Source organism: Gekko japonicus, unplaced genomic scaffold, assembly GCF_001447785.1.
Source record: "Gekko japonicus isolate JY-2015 unplaced genomic scaffold, Gekko_japonicus_V1.1 scaffold2204, whole genome shotgun sequence".
Taxonomy (NCBI): domain Eukaryota; kingdom Metazoa; phylum Chordata; class Lepidosauria; order Squamata; family Gekkonidae; genus Gekko; species Gekko japonicus.
In genome coordinates this window covers 143858-160728 of record NW_015163670.1, presented here as the reverse complement: position 1 = coordinate 160728, position 16871 = coordinate 143858, and the positions used below count along the sequence as shown (strand labels likewise).

Here is a 16871-nt window from a genome sequence, read left to right as displayed (position 1 = left end):
CACACGTGGGGACTGGCCCACAATCCGCACTCCGGGGGCAACTTGGATATTAGATATATATATACATATACATACATACATACATACATACATACATACATACATACATACATACATACATACATACATACATACATACATACATACATACATACTATTAGGTATATATATACATATACATACATACATACATACATACATACATACATATATATATATGTCACTCACACACACATATATATATGTCACACATATATATATATTACTTAATCCTGGCGGCTGGATATTGTCAAATCATTGCAGGTGTCAACTACTGAAATATCTGGATGACTTTGTTGTTGTAGATTTTTCGGGCTGTATGGCCGTGGTCTTGGCATTGTAGTACCTGACATTTCGCCAGCAGCTGTGACTGGCATCCTCAGAGGTATAATACAGAAAGATGGAGTACTCTCTGTGTCAATGTGAGAAGAAAAATGGTGGGCAGGTAATTTATATCTACTCAGGACGGTGGGGTATGGCCGAGTCATTATCTTGTAGGAATTTCCCAGGCTGTGACATGTTAGTGGAGAAGCTTTCCTGAGGAGATTCTTTTGCATATGGATTGGCTGTTGAAATTCTAATCTTATCTGTAGTGCTATTGTCAGATGTAGAGCCTTTTGTGTTGTTGTTGTTTTTTTTCAGGACAGGAAACCAGGCCCTATTTATTTTTAAACTCTCTTCTTTCCAGTTGAAATTGTGCATATGTTTATGAATTTCAATGGTAATTGGATGTGTTGTCCAGCATTTCAGTATCTTGAAATAAGATACTGTGTCCTGTTTGAGTAAGACTACGTTCAGCCACTGCTGATTTTTCAGGTTGGCCAAGTCTGCAGTGTCATTCATGTTCTTTTATTCTTGTCTGGATGCTACGCTGTGTGGTCCCAATGTAAACCTGTCCACAGCTGTAGGGTATGCGGTATACACCTGCAGAAGTGAGGGGGTCTCTTTTGTCTTTTGCCGATAGTAGCATTTGTTGTATTTTTCTAATGGGTCTGAATACTGTTTGTAGGTTGTGTTTTTTCATAAGTTTTCCCATCTGATCAGTGATTCCTTTGATATAGGGCAAAAACACTTTTTCTGTGGGAGACTGTTTTCCCTCAGTTGTTTGTTTTACCCTTGGTTTAATTGTTCTTCTGATTTCATTCTTGGAGTAGCCATTTGCTTGAAGTGCGTGGTTTAGATGATTTAGTGCAATTGTGGACAGGTTTACATCGGGAGCACACTACAGACTTGGCCAACATGTCACAGTCTGGGAAACTCCTACAAGATAATGACTCAGCCCTACCCCACCTTCCTGAGTAGATATAAATTACCTGCCTACCATTTTTCTTCTCACCTTGACACAGAGAGCACTCCATCTTTCTGTGTTACACCTCGGAGGATGCCAGTCACAGCTGCTGGTGAAACGTCAGGTACTACAATGCCAAGACCACGGCCATACAGCCTGGAAAATCTGCAACAACTAATGAACTCCAGCCATGAAAGCCTTCAACAACATATCTCGATGACCTTCCAGCCCTTATTTTGCCTGATTTCTACAATAGGCTCAGTACTCTAACTATAAATGGTTATGATTCTTCCCACCAGTAAGAGAACAGGAACATTTACTTTCATCTCATAAAGGACACTGATCGACTCGCATCTGTCTGTAAAAACCTGTCATGCCTTTAAGTCAGGGGTGTCGAACTCATTTGTTATGAGGGCCAGATCTGACATAAAGGGGAATGTGGCAGGCCGGGCTGTATGGTTGCCAACCTCCAGGTGGGGCCTGGGGATCTCCCAAAATTACAGCTGACCTCCAGACTACAGAGATCAGCTCCCCTGGAGAAAATGGCTGTTTTGGAGGATGGGATGCATGGAGTTACACCTTGCTGATGTCCCACCCCCTCCCCATACTCTGATATCCCCAGCTCTGCACCCTAAATCTCCTGGTATTTCCCAACCCATAGATGGCAAATAAGGGCACTTTCACATATACTAAATAATACAGTTTCAGTCCACTTCAGCTACCCTTTGCAAGTGGATTTTGACATTTCACACAGTAAAATCCAGTTGCGAAGTGTATAGAAAGTGTGTTATTTAGTGTGTGTGTGTGTGTGTGAAAGCACCATTGGAAGTGGGGGCTTGCAGAACTTGCAGGGGGGAATTCCATGTCCCCCCCCCATCCCCAGCCTAACTACCCACCCTGAAGCCTGGCAGCAGCCTGTCTCAACTTGTGCAGTGAATGCTACTTTACTTTCCCCAGCCTGCTCTCATGGTCAATGCTCTTGAGCGTAGGACCTAGGGGAAAACATGCAATGGCTGGGCATTGCAAACTTCCCTGCCCCTAGTGGCAGTGGCTCTCCAGGGTCTCAGGTTGAAGTCTTTCTCATAATAAGCTACAGCCTGGTACTTTTAACTGGAGTTAAAAGTAGAGGCTCTTCAACTGAGCCATTACCTGGATAGCCCAGGCAGAAACTTAATACTGATTAAACCAACACTACCCTCAAGAAGAATAGGGGGACGATAACCCAGAAATTAGCAGACCTGCGTGGCTGCTGCTTGAAGCTCAATAAGCATAAGCAAAAAGTCTCCACCTAAATGGACAACGATGTTTGTGACCAAGCTTCCTCACCCTCAATCAGCAAACTTAAACAAATATACAGCTGTAGCAGACCCACCTGGCTGCTGCTTCAAGCTTAATAAACACAAGAGAAAAGCCTCCACCTGGATGCAAAACAATGTTTGCAACCAAGCCCCCTCCCCCTTTTTTTCCTTGGTGATGTAATGTCCCTTTCTTTAAATCAGTCTACCTTGCTTCATTTTTTGGATTAGATGGAAGTATGTGGTAGGATTGAATAAGTGGATTCCATTCTTGAATGTCTTCATGAAAGAGGGGAAAGAAGAAATGTGTTCAGAAATACAGGTCCTAGAACAGACTTGAATTTGAGTTTCTCTTCAACAAGTCCAAATGAGTAGGATTGACCCTTTGAATAATTGAGGGGACTTTACCTGCTACTGATTGTAGAGGCCAAATGTTTTAAATATGCACAATATTTTAAAATGTTATTGCCAATGCTTATTGGACTGCATGGCTAATGTCATGTTCATTCATTAGTTATTGTATTTAGGATTCCATATCCTTAAACCTTACTTGAATTGGGTTCCTAGGCCTTGTTCAAGCATTGGGGTTTATGCTGCAAACCTGTCAGCTGTGGTGTTGTTTTTAAATCAGTAAGCCATCTGAACACAGTGATATTTGTTTGCCAATAAAACATTCATAAGAATAAGCTGTAAGTTTCTCTCTGTGTGTCAGCCGTATTTAGTAGGGATATTGTCTGTTGTACAGTACCTAATGCAGCATTGGGCTATTAGTAAGTAGTAAAGCTGGTGTCTTGTAAGTCAAAGTATATTTCTGTTGTTCTGCGATGGCATTTCATTGACACAGATTCTAGTCTGAACATTGCTTGAGGAACTACTAATCCACAAATAGATAATCCATGAAATGATGCCCATATCAAGTGTACTTAAGTGTACTGTCTAGTAGGGCAACCAGTGGGAATGAAAAAGAATGGGGCTGAATTGGACAACAAATGTCCAAACATTACTTTGGGAAAGAGGGGGAGAAGAAAATAGGATCAAGGGTTTTAGTGATAGAAAAAGTTTCATTTAATGATGGAAACTGGGAACTGATGTTGTAGCTTTGTTGTCCAAAGTGTGCTTAGTTAATCTAAGGAAATAGGTGGCTAAACTTCTGTGATGTCAATGAAGATTACCTCTGTCTTGAAGTTCAAGTACTGTAGCTTCCAAATCAAATTAAGGTCTGCCTTAAGACCAAATTATCAAGACTTATTAAGTTATATTTTAGACTTTATTTTATTTTGATCAGTTTTAAATTAAGTAAATCATATTTTTCTGGAATACTGCCTAGGCAAGGCACGATAAAAACAGAAAAATTAAAATATAATTATGTGCTTAGGAGCCTATAGAAAAGAATCTGTTTAAAAAACAGGAAACTGACAGTATTCAGACTGTATTCTTGGCTGTGATGCATGTTTTGTAAAAGAAAATCTTGGCATTTGATGCTTTCTGGTATTCAGAGAAACAAAGTGCCGATGCTTGGTATATTCAAGAAACTGCCAATTCTTTTCCTCCTCCTCAAGCAATTTGACTCTGACATTTCTCTTGTTTAGCAGACCTGAATCATTCTTGTGACTTAGCAAACTATGTATCTTGAGTGTTGTACTTTAAAATGCCCTATACAGCCCAACTGATCCATTAGCTAAACTTAGCAGAAATTTTAAAAAATTGACTAATACATAGCTCTAGTCCTGTCAACCCACATTAATTGACTGCTTTTGTATAGCTCTAATAATACTTCTTGGTAATAGCTACTGAAGCCACCAGAAAGAGTCCAAAAATCACTTCTAAGTCATCCAAAAACAGGGGCTTCTGTGGTTTAGCCACTTAATATAGCTTTGTAACTTGTAGCTCTTAAAATAGTTGTATTGTATTCATAGTAATTTACATGATATTAAAAATTTAAAGAGCATCCCGCATAGCTCGAAGCACTCTGTTACACAATTAAATTACCTGCCTCCGGTACAATCAAAAAAGTTGTTCTTTGAAGTGGTGCACTGTAGCACTGCATTACGGCATCAGAGGGGATTTCAGGCACAGGAGTTCAGCCTTGCAGGTAAGTACAAAAAACTTTTTATACCACAGTTGCTCTTGTCTGCACATATCTTCAGGTTACAAACAGTGTATCCTAAACAGAGTTAGACCCATCTAAGTCGATTGATATCAAAGAGTTTAGAAGGGCGTTAGTCTGTTTAGGATTGCATTAATAGTGGCTTAGACTGTCACCTGGTGGCTTAAACAGTCACCTAGTGGCTTAAACAGTCATCTGAATAGTGTTGTTACTCGCCTCAAGTAAATTGTATATATTACAAGATTATTATTAGTCTAGCACTCTGTATGAATACACCGTGACCACATTCTAGCCTCAGAAAATTACACTAAAGATTCTGTACTTCATTCTTAAAAAGACAAAAACCTATTCTGTTGCCCAGCTGTCAGCTGCCTCCTCAGAGCTGTTGAATGCAACAGAAGTAGAATTCAAAGGCATATTTGAATTATGGTGCTGTATCAGGCCACAGGCCCATTTAGTTAAGGAATCTGTTTTCAACAGCGGCCAACCAGATGCTTTTGGGAAATTCTCAAGAAAAAATGATGTCAGCATCTCTTATTACTTGGCTTCCAGGACCCAGTAATCCAGGCACATTATCTATATACATCTTTCACAAGTGTTGGTAAGTGTAGTTCCCATGAACTCATCTAATTTTTAAATTGGTGGTCACTGCCACATTGGGTGGTGGTAAGTTCCTATGATATATGAAGAACTACTTCCTTCTCTGTTCCACAATGTACTGCAACTACAAAGTCTACAAAATCTGCCTGGTCTCTACATGTGTGTTTCTCCATTCTTAGTCATTGTTGCTTTGGCTAAAAATCCTCAACTTTTTCAGCCATTCATCATAAAGATGGTCTTCACCCTCTGATTTATTTAAATTTGTTTGTTCTTGTATCTTCTAAACTCTAATCCTCTTTGGCATTGGGCTGCCCAAACTGTAGGGAATATTCCAAATGGTTCACATAGTAGATTTGTATAATGATATTGTAATATGTGGGGGGGGGTTGTCCCCCACCTAATGTTTCGTAATATATTTATATACACTCCTTTTTTGTTTGTTTTGCTTTAGTTTTTTGCTGCACACCAAAGTATTTTCACTTCTGATGTTATTTTTTTCTGGATAGTGCAGCCAATTCAGTTCCAGTCGGTATGTTATGGAGTTAGGATTTTATTTTTTCCATCATGTTACATGTTGAAACTTATTTGGCATTGGTCAGCCACTTCAGAAAGATCCTTTCAAAAGTCTTAGGACTTACTTGGGATTTTATCATCCTGAATAAGGTAGTCCCGCCTGCAATCATTGGTACCTATTCATCTCTAAATCAGAATCACTTTTGCATGTTAAATATCACTGGTTCCAATCAGGGGGGCAGAAAATTTTCCAAGGCTGTATTTTTCTGTGGAAAATTTTCTACCCACATATGTAAAAATAGTCTGTTATCAATAGCTGTCAGGGCTGTTGTGCTGCAAATAAATCATGTTGGGCTAAACATAGGATGTAAAAACACAGACATATCCCAGTGCTTGTACATGTTCAGGTTTGTGTACATTGTATTTGCCTTATTTTGCTAACATTATTTAAAGTTTGCTAATATTATTTAAATGAGAAAAAAATATGATTTCAAATTTTTCCAGAAATCTTGCATCACTGGTTCCAAAACACATCTTTAGGGACTGTTGTATTTTGAAAACTCTTTCTCATCCATGCCCACTGTTTCTTTTTAATTAATTAATAATACATAAGAGAACCTCTTAACCCATTGCCACTTGTTTTTTTCTCCCCAAAGGGGAATGTGGCAAGATTACAGGCATTATTCTTAGTCTCTTTGCAATGCTTTTACTTTGAGCTTCCTAGAATTTTGCTGGGAAAAATGTTAGGCTGGCACACCTGTAACTTTAATAACTTGTTTGGTAAGTGTACTTATTATAGTAGTCTTTTAACTAATACATTTAGTTTTAAAATTTCATAGTTGAGTTTCCTTAGCTAACATCTTAGCTCTAAAAGGGCTTCATTCTTCATCGCCAAAGTGATGGCTGTTTCCTCACCAGCCTCTTCTGAAGTGAAGGCTGGTTCATGTGAATCTTAACAGGGTTTTTTATCTGAAAAAGGGAGCAGTGACTGACAAAAGCTCATACCCTGCCACATATTTTGTTAGCCTTTAAGGTGCTGCTGGACTCTTGCTCTTTTCTGTCTACATGATAGATAAGCATAGGGTCAATGGGCAGAGTTTAGGGACTTTTAAAAATGGGAGTAGGGGGTGTTTAAATCCTGTCATGTTTTCCCAGTGATGACACTGGGAACAGGAGAGGTCTGAATTTGAAATTGGGTTCAGGGAAATAAAGATCCTTTTCTTTTTCCCTTCTTCTCCCTGTTCCTTTTTGGGGCTAGGGGGATACCCATTAATTTATTCTTGGCTTTCTTTATCACTCTGTGGCTTGGTAGTTTTGTTTTTGTTTTTGTTAGCCTTTAAGGCTTTTTAGAGAAAGTCATCCACCCTCAGTGTTAATCTCTTTAGAATTGTTTATACTTTTTAAAGACTTTAAAAAAAATAAATTTAAAATACATATTACTTCAGCCTCCTAGATCTTCCAGGTGGAATTGGACCTTCTTAAAAGAGATTTCCACATTTTTTTAAACTCACTTTTGATTGACTTTCTGTATTGAAATTATATTACAGCATGGGCCATTTTGCCCTTGCATATTTGAATGATTTTTGTTTTTAAAATAGTTGTATGTTTACATGTTGATCACATTTTAGACACTGTTTACGCTTGGGTTAAGAGTTGCTTTTCTTTTAGTGGTGCTGGCAGTTTTGCTCAAAGTGGAATTTTGTAGCAGTGTTTCAATTTGGCTCTGGTTCAAAACTCAGACTGTGCAGAACCTAGAAGTTTTTGCTGTGTGTCTGAAAAGATTATTTGACAAAGCATGTATATACAAAAGCTTGATGACATCATCACACATTTCAACATTTAAAAAACCCTTGGAACAACCAGAATACAGTAATGTCAGCAGACTTTGGTACATCTTAAATCTGGGGGAGGGGAACATAAGAACATAAGAGAAGCCAATGTTGGATCAGGCTAATGGCCCATCCAGTCCAACACTCTGTCACACAGTGGCCAAAAATACGAGGTGCCATCAGGAGGTCCATCAGTGGGGCCAGGACACTAGAAGCCCTTCCACTGTTGTCCCCCCCCCCACAAGCACCAAGAATACAGTGTATCACTTGCCCCAGACTGATAGTTCTTATCTATGCCTTGTGGCTAATAGCCACTGATGGAACTTTAGCAGACTTACTGGCGGAGAGTTCCGGTCCATTAAGTCTTATTTAGAGCAGAATCTTGTTGCTTCACTCATCTCAGTCTCTCTCCTTGTTGCCATGACACATGGAAGACAAAACATTCATTGTATTTTGAAATCAGTTGTTAGTCTTGAATTTGAATGTAATGCAATTTTACACCTACCCTATCAACTTGATGTAGTTAAGTCCCCCATTTATTATTATGTTCTCTACCTTAGCTGCATTGCCATGAGGTTGGGGGAGGAATAATTGTGTGCCTGTTAGAATTAGCTAGGCAATTGACCAGCTGGGTATTGTCACTTAACTGTCGATTTGACATGGTCAACTATTCTGTGAAGTTAAGTGCACTATTATATAGGGGGCTGGTTTAACTCTTATTTCATTATGGCGTCACCAAGGGAAGGAGTTGCAGAAGCTGGTGACAAATGTAGCTGCTTAGTAAAGCTTCTCCTTCTGCTACCTGTCATAAGTGTAGATCTATACAAACCACTACACCAAACTGATAGGTCAACAGTGACATGAAGTCTAGGACTACACAGATAGCTTCACTTTTTTACAGTTATGACTGCAAATTGACTCTGGTACCAATAAACACCAGAGACAAGGCATTTTTTTTACATTTGTAGGAACCTTACCTAGTATTTAGAATTGTAATAATTTATTACAATGTTTTAAAAATTAGTTTCACTGTTTCACAATAAGTTAACTTATTTATGCATTTAAATTTCATATGTTTCACTTGATTATATATTTAAATTTCGTATAAATATTTCCCTTGATTATATGGTTTAAACCAGCATGGTGTGGTGGTTAGAGTGTTGGACTAGGCCAGGTTTCTGGGTAACTTAGGTCCATTCGCTCTCTCCAAGTCTGTCCTGCATCATGGGGCTGTTGTGAGGGTAAAACAGAGGAGGGGAAAATGATGTAAGTTGCTTTGAGTCCTCATTGGGGAGCTAGGCAAGGTATGAATGAATTTGATAAATATTTTTTTGTGCTCCTTGATCATTTTTGACAACAGTTGAATGGTTATCAAATATTGGTCATTTTGGGACTGATCAAACGCCCGTTCCTGGTCTTGATTACTATTTAAGGGGCAGAAATGATGATCTACCTATGTAGACGTAGCATCGTCATGGTATTTTGACAGCCATGAAAGCAGATTCTCTGCTGCAGTTTGTGCTGTTTGTTCAGCTGATGGTATCAAAAGATGAACTTGCCAACTTCAGGGCTTTCTGTGGCTGTGTATTGTGGGTGAGGGTATTGAAACTTTATTCTGACTTGCATAAAGTGAACCAGCTTTTTGTTTTTCTTGCAATTTTTAAAGTACCTCTATCTTCCTATTTTCAGAAATCAGATGTCAGCCATTCATGTGTTAAACATTCTAATGTTCATACCCAGATTTCTGCATACTTAAAAAATTCAGGGGCTAAAACTGCACTGGGACCTTATTTATCTAAATATTACTTTGTGGTATCTTCCCACCAGTCCTGGTAATGTGATGGTAAATGATGGATGTCCTATTTTCAGTATCTGCATTACTAACTCACATTCAAGCTTGTACTGCAACTACCATGTCACAATTGCCAGCTATTTTAACACTCTACTGTAGCTGTGCCAAGTCCAATTAAATATTTTATGATTAAGCATCAGAAACTTTCTTGCCTAGAAAAAGACATGGCACTTGTGTGTTGTCCAGTGAAAATAAAAAAAACTGAATAGGCCAACTGTTCTTGTTTAAAGGTGCCTGACCTCTTGAAAATTATCCTTCATGCCAAGTTGAGAAGTATCACTTAAAATAGGAATCTGTGCTCTGTTTCAATACTTACCTTGTAATATAAGTATTGAGGAATCAAGCAGAAAATATGATTGACAAATACAGGGGTGACTTAGATCTTGTAACTAATTAATGAGTTGAGAACTGGTAATTGGCTTTTTCTCAAAGAAGAATGGTAGCTCTTGTTCTATTCTTTGCAAGCAGATCTAGGCTTGGCATATCGCACTTGAATGACTAATGCACAATAGGCTTTCATTTGGCTAGCATGTTCTCCAGTTGGTCAGTATCTGTTTCACTCTGAGGTCGCTATTTAGAGCCTTAACTCCTTGTGTCTCTGCTGTTCCCACCCATGGGGTTTTCTAGGTCTCCAGCACTGCAGGTGCTTTTCAGCAGTGACTCTTTGAACAGCTGCAGAAATAACTTTTAGAGAATTTTGCAGTGTCCAGCATGTATCAGTTCCAAGGAGACTCTGGATTAAAAGGCTGTATTGCCATAGAGCAAGTACCTGTCTTTCCAATGCTTCCCCCCCCCCATTTTTTTGAGGTTTACAAGTGCCAACCACACTGAAGTGACAAGCCATAATTATATTAAAGTTGAATGTTCCTCTGAGTCTGACCTGAGAATTAAAAAATGAAAGATTATAGCACAATAGAGCATGTATAGACAAGAAACTGTTCATTTTAGTAGAATGTTAACGGAGATTTGCAGAAATTTCATTTAGGGCCACTTAACCCTGCAAGCTTACATAAGTCCTGTGCTTGGCTTGCTTGCTTCTGTGAGTTTATTTCATCCCCTGCCTAATTTACCTTCTCAGTATCCATCAAAAATCTGGTAGGATTGTGTAAAGAAAACAATGTTGTGGTGAGTGTTCTCTCTTCGTGTGTATGTGTCCATCTTCTTGCTGTTGGAAAGGTGGAAGACTTAGCCTCTACTCTGTAAAGCAGGTGTGCTGAGGGCAGAGCATGTGAGGACTGGTCTTAGTTCCCCCACCCCACCCCTGGCATGATGTAAATGAAAGGTTCAACTTTAAAAAAAAAATGCTATTTGTAGTAGTTTTAGGGGACTGGACCCTACTCCTATGACCTGTGTGTAAGCTTTCAGTGAAAATCACATAGCTAGAGAAGTGGTGATTGTTTTCTGACATGTTTTTTCTGAGAGCAATGGAATAAATGTAACTTGTTTTGAGATGGGGAAGAGCATCTTTATTGCACTGTACAAGAAAAATACTAAGTAAAATTGTAGAATTCAGCTTATAAATATCTTTTTAATTTTTATTTCTGGCATACTTGTGCTAGGATGTTTTTAATGTAGTATGCTCAGATTCAGATTCTACATTCATATGCTTGCAAGGAACAGAACCCAAGTTCTTTTTGATTGGTTTTAAAGAATCTTTGCAGGAGTAAGCCACAGGAAAGACATACACTAATCTGCTGGTTGCACAATTCTTACAGAATGTATGCAATATTGCTGGAACTTCTTTGACTATGAAGTTTTCGCTTTTGCCAGTGATGTTACTACTTTTGTAAGCCAAGATAGTTCTGCCAGAATACAGTTCCTATTCCAGTCAAACACCTTCTATGTATCTAGCTGCTAGTATTGCTCAGTGGAATTGGGTTCTTTCAGTGTGTGTGTGTGTGTGTGTGTGTGTGTGTGTGTGTGTGTGTGTATAATAACATCCTATCTGCTGTTCAGATGAGACCATTGAATACAGTCCAAGATGGTCCTGCAGCATATCTTTGTGATGCAGACATTGTACCATAATCTCCCACTTCTAGAAGCTTTTTGTCTTGGCTGCAATTAAGAATAGATACGTTAGAACAGAAACCAGTATTATAGTAATGTTTTGTTCTAGTTTTATCATCCTCCATTTCCTCCTCCTAGACTTCTGTGGTGAATGAAATTTGAAATGTTTTATTTGGCAGCTTTTAACCACTGGTATATATTTATTTTAGTTTTTATGCAGATTTTGGTCCTCTCAACTTGGCCATGCTTTATCGATACTGCTGTAAATTAAACAAGAAACTAAAGGTAAGCTGATTTTGTTGTCTCTTAAATTATAGGTTTGTAGTATGAACATGTCATAGACTTCAACATACTGCAATATCAAATGAGTAGTCATATTATGATTAACTGCAAGCTTTAGAATTTAAACACTGACAGTTTGGGCCTGTTTCTTCCGCATCCCAGAACTGAAAACCGATTCCCCATGTTTGTAGCTAAATCACAAAGGATTTCTTCATGTGATACAGTGGTGAATTGTAATAAAAAGGAAAGTAGGGAAACTGAGAGCAGAGAGATTCTGAATGGAAATGTAGAACATAGATTACCTTGTTTGACTGAAGCAAGGGCCCATCTGGCTTGGTATTCTGTCTCTAACAATTGTCAGTCTTAAAGAAACTGATAAGCCGGGCTTGATGTAGAGTGCTATACATTGTTCGTGCACCACAACTGGTAATTATCAATATACTGCCTCTTAACATGAAATAGCATTTTTGGACTGTCATGACAAATAGGTGTAGTATCGGTCTAATACTTTTCTAAAGCTGTTGTACTATATGTGGCAATGAACTGCTGAATGTATTTTATATAATTGCTGCTTTTGAAAAATTAAAAAGCTTAATGCTCTGATTTATTTTTCCTGTAGAGTATACTAGTGATGCTATTTCTGTCATAAGAACTAAAATGGCCTCTGATGACACATGCTGCAGACCCCTGAAGTTAAATTAGTAGTATTTCTAGTTACTGCTGTCCATGAGTCACAACCCCAATTGCTTAGATTTCAATATACTTTGTTTTTGTGATATCAGTAGGAATAACCCCTTTATTACATTACAAGGTTTCTGGAGCACTGTTGATAAGATACAATAAATTACTTCCTTTGGGATACATTTATATTCAGCGTTCTACATTTCAAATTTCATAGCTAATCTGTTTCTCAAATAATTTAGTTTCACCATAACTACATACTAGTATTGCATACTTCGCTATCACTGCATACTCACTATACCTTTTGGCAAATAGGTGGTATAACATACAAAGGGGAAAATAATTATGCATCATATAATAGAAAGTAGATATTTTGAAGCTGTCCTGTAGAAGAAATGACATCAAAGTTGTAATTCAAGCATGTGATTGATTGTCTGAGGAATACCTAACACATAAAGTCACAGGAAGAATCTCACTTGTTAATGTCTTCACTGTTCAAGAAAAGTTCTGTTGGATGGCTTTGCACAGATACAGTAGTGGTGGTGGTGGAAAGTGCCATCAAGTCACAGCTGACCTATGGCTACCCTATAAGGTTTTCGAGGCAAGAGACATGCAGGGGTGGTTTGCCATTGCCTGCCTTTGTGTCACATCCCTGGTATTCCTTGGAGGTCTTCCATCCAAATCCTGGCCAGGGCCAACCCTTCTTAACTTCTAAGATCTGATGAGATCGGGCTAGTCTGGGCGATCCAGATCAGGGTAGGCTGCAAAATATCTGTAGTTGCCATCACCACCACAAAGTGGGCCTCAGATTGTGCTTTGATTTATGTTCGGTGATTCTTGTTCTGAGCTTCACCGCATTTATGCTTAAGCTGCTGCCAACTTGTTATATCATACTAAGCTCCTCAGCAAATAAGGATCTGAATGGGCTCTTCTAGGTGTAAGGGGATGACTTGGAGCGGGAACCATCATATCAACCCATGTGAGTTATCTCAGAGTTCCGAAGATCAGCTTTAATAGCAGCAGCAGTCCTCTTGTCAAGAAACCAAAATGGCCCATCAGTTTCCCTAGGTGCAGACTTATTGTAATTGTTTCACATGTACCTCTCTAGAGGTTTCAAGTTATCATGTCTAAACTTCATCCCGGTAATTTGCTGTATCTAGGACTAGGGAGTCAATCATCCCACTAACCCATCATATGACATCTGGCCAAACTGAACATATAAACTTTTTGGTACTACCCCATGGTAGTTGTAGCAGCTGTGATTCTAAGATATTTATTTATTATAAGTGATATGCCACTTATGTAGGCCTTAATCTATACAATAGAATATCTCATTCATAACATAGGGGAAAATTCCCGAACAAGCCATTCTTTAAGCAGTCTGTTTCAATCACAAAAAAATGTCAACAAGGTCCAAAGTCCATGATATATCAAAGAAGTCCAACATGGTTTCTGGATATAATCAGTACATACGTTTCAAGGTTCCTTTTTCAAGAAAATATATAGTCTGCAAAAATTAATAAACAAGTCTTCTATATCACATAACATTCAACCCATAAACTATCCAAACTGCAAACGTTATTTCTAGCTTACTATATCCACTGGTTAGTTTCATAACACTTTATCTTTGGGCATGTTTATTCAAAAAGAAGGGCTATTTTTCTGGTATCAGTATTTGATGTGCTGAAACTTATGCCTTAATAAAACTAATTAATGCTCCCTTAACATTTCTCTCTTAAAACAGTCATTCAGTCTATCAAGGAAGAAAATAGTGCATTACACCAGCTTTGATCAACGGAAACGAGCAAATGCAGCATTTTTGATAGGTGCATATTCAGTAAGTATTGCTGTGTGTTTCTCAGCCTAAACCTGCTGACTTCATCTTCTGTACTGTAAATACTAGAATGTCTTTCTGCTGTTGTCCTGAACTTCACACTTAAAAGTCAGAGAATGGTTGTTCTCGCCATCCTGATCAGATTTGCCCCCTCTGGCCTCAAAGTCTGAATTGAGAAGAGCCAGGACAAGTAGTGCTCTTTGCTTATATCCTGTATTCATACGGTATTACTGTAGCTGCTCTTGTGGCTTAAGAATCCCATCACTGCCTTCTCTGAATCTATACCAGGTGCCTGCAGCGAATTGGTCCTTTTGGTAATTATTATACTTCTGTAGGAAGATGAGATCTGGCTAGCCTGATCTCATCTGCTCTTGGAAGATAACCAGCGTCAGCCCTGGTTAGTATTTGGATGGGAGACCGCTGAGAAAGTCCACGGTCATGACGCAGAGGCAGGCAATGGCAAACCACCTCTGAACCTCTCTTGCTTGGCAAACCCTACAGGGTCACCATAAGTCGGCTGTGACTTGACGGCATTTTCCAACTCCAGGAAGATAAATACTGAATGTACTACCAATGTCTTTCTACTTTAGCCAGTGGGAGAAATAAATGGAGATTGCCCAACCACCTTAGTAGACTTTCAGGTGTCAGGAAGACAAAACTGGTGAGGCAAGAGTGACTAGTATATGGCCATGAATTTGGGATTTACAAAGCAAAAGCACCAGTGGACCTTCTACTCCAGCATCATGTTTCACACAGTGGAAGGTCAACAAACAAGACAGTAGAGGCTAAGGCCTTCACCTGATGTTGTCTCCTAACATGGGTATTTAGAGTTTTACTGCTTGTGGATGTGGAGGTTCCCTTTAGTCGTCATGGCTAGCAGCCATTCATTCCATGAATCTGTCTAATTCCCTTTTAAAGCAATCAATGGTAAAGTATTTATATAGACTGCACTAAAGCTGCAGAACTGTCTGCAAACACTTGGCTAACTAAGAGGCTAATGTTATGATTGAAATATACATGAGAGAGATCTTTGCCATTATGTTCCATTCATCTAAGTAGTATTACAAGGTAAATGTTTGAAGGTTTCTAGTGGCTGCACTTAAAAACTCATCTTGTTGTCATTAAAAGTCAATAAATCACTTCTAGAATTTCTGTTGTTCAGAAATGGCTCTCCTGTGTATAGAAGCTGTATGGAAACATCTGTGCCAAAACAGAATATCTGTGCAGAGTAAACTGAGATGATCATCAACACTACTTGTGGAATATGAACCACAGCTTCTACAAGTAGCTAATACATCTTAGTCTTCTTGTGTGTAGTAATGGAAACCAACTGGCCCCCTATGGAGCAACAAAGCAAGATGGAAACACAGAACTTTTCCAGGTTCAGAAAACATACCCTACCGTCATCTGTGTGCTTTTATTTGAGCATTATTATAATTGGAAAGGTATGTTTCCAGTCTGAATTGCTGAGAAAACAGCACATAGTAACTTAGGTGTCAGCCAAATTGCCACAAATTATTAATGATCTTTGGGGAATTATGATTTTACATGAGGCAATAGGCAAATAAGGGAGCAAGCACCTATGTATACAGGGGTCCCACTTCTTCCCGAATCACCAGAAATAGACTCAAAGGCTGGCTTCAGAATAAAATGGTCTTGTTTACTGAAGATATTTCACAAGCATACAGCAATTCAAACACACAATTACACAGATCTAGGAAAATTAGATAGAAAGGGATAGTCACAATCGCATTAGCAGGATGTTACGTTGAGGGGTAATACTTTACTTGTCCTCGGCGGGATGAAACGAACCTTGGAAAAAATGAAGGAGACTATGGGGTATAAGTGTCATGTCCTGAGCCAGCAGAAACACGTGGAGACTCTGGCAGCGCTAACCAAGAGTCGTGGAAGTGGGGTGGGTGTAGAGGTCAGGAGAGAGAGAGAGCACATGGCTGGGTGCCCTCTTTTATGAGGGGGCTTGGGAGTTGGGCTAAGCTGGCCACATCCCCTGGCACACCTCCTGTTGGTCCGTCCCCAAAGCATGCTGATTGGACCTGGGTTCAGGGAGAAGGGTCTAAGGGAGTGGACAATGTTGAGATCTAGTAATTCTGGGCAGGGCAATGGCACCTGGAGGGATGATGACTCATGCGGCCAGAGTCATTGTCATTGATATTCCTTGATTGTCTCATGGCTGTAGATTCAGCTAGGTGAGGCTGTGGGGGGGGAGGGGAATGCTGCCTGCACGTGCAAGGAAGAAGCTCTACATGGCATTTGGATTCCATGTCTCTGGTCTTCTGCCTTGGTTTTCTGTGCTACATGTGGCTAGGGAGCTGGTCCATCTTACAGCAGGTAAGAGGGCAGGTAACCTCAGGAACCGTAGGCACATCATCTCAAAGGAAGGCTTCCCTCTTCTGGGTGTGTGTCTGTAACTGGCATCACTCGGGTCACCACACAGTTCGGTCCCTTTTGCACACTACTTGCACAGTCCAGTTTTTATCACTTATGAACAATGTCCATAAGAGCGCTATAAACGCCTTATAGGGC

At 39.3% G+C, this 16871-nt stretch overlaps 1 protein-coding gene across 1 annotated transcript in view; it reads left to right on the top strand.

Moving 5' to 3' along the window:
- CDC14A (cell division cycle 14A) overlaps window positions 1–16871 on the top strand; it is a 97765-nt gene that overhangs the window by 17145 nt on the left and 63749 nt on the right. Inside the window, exons 5-6 of the mRNA XM_015407747.1 lie at window positions 11740–11815; window positions 14238–14330. Of these exons, the coding sequence (XP_015263233.1) occupies window positions 11740–11815; window positions 14238–14330 (169 nt within the window). The remainder of the gene's footprint in view (window positions 1–11739; window positions 11816–14237; window positions 14331–16871) is intronic.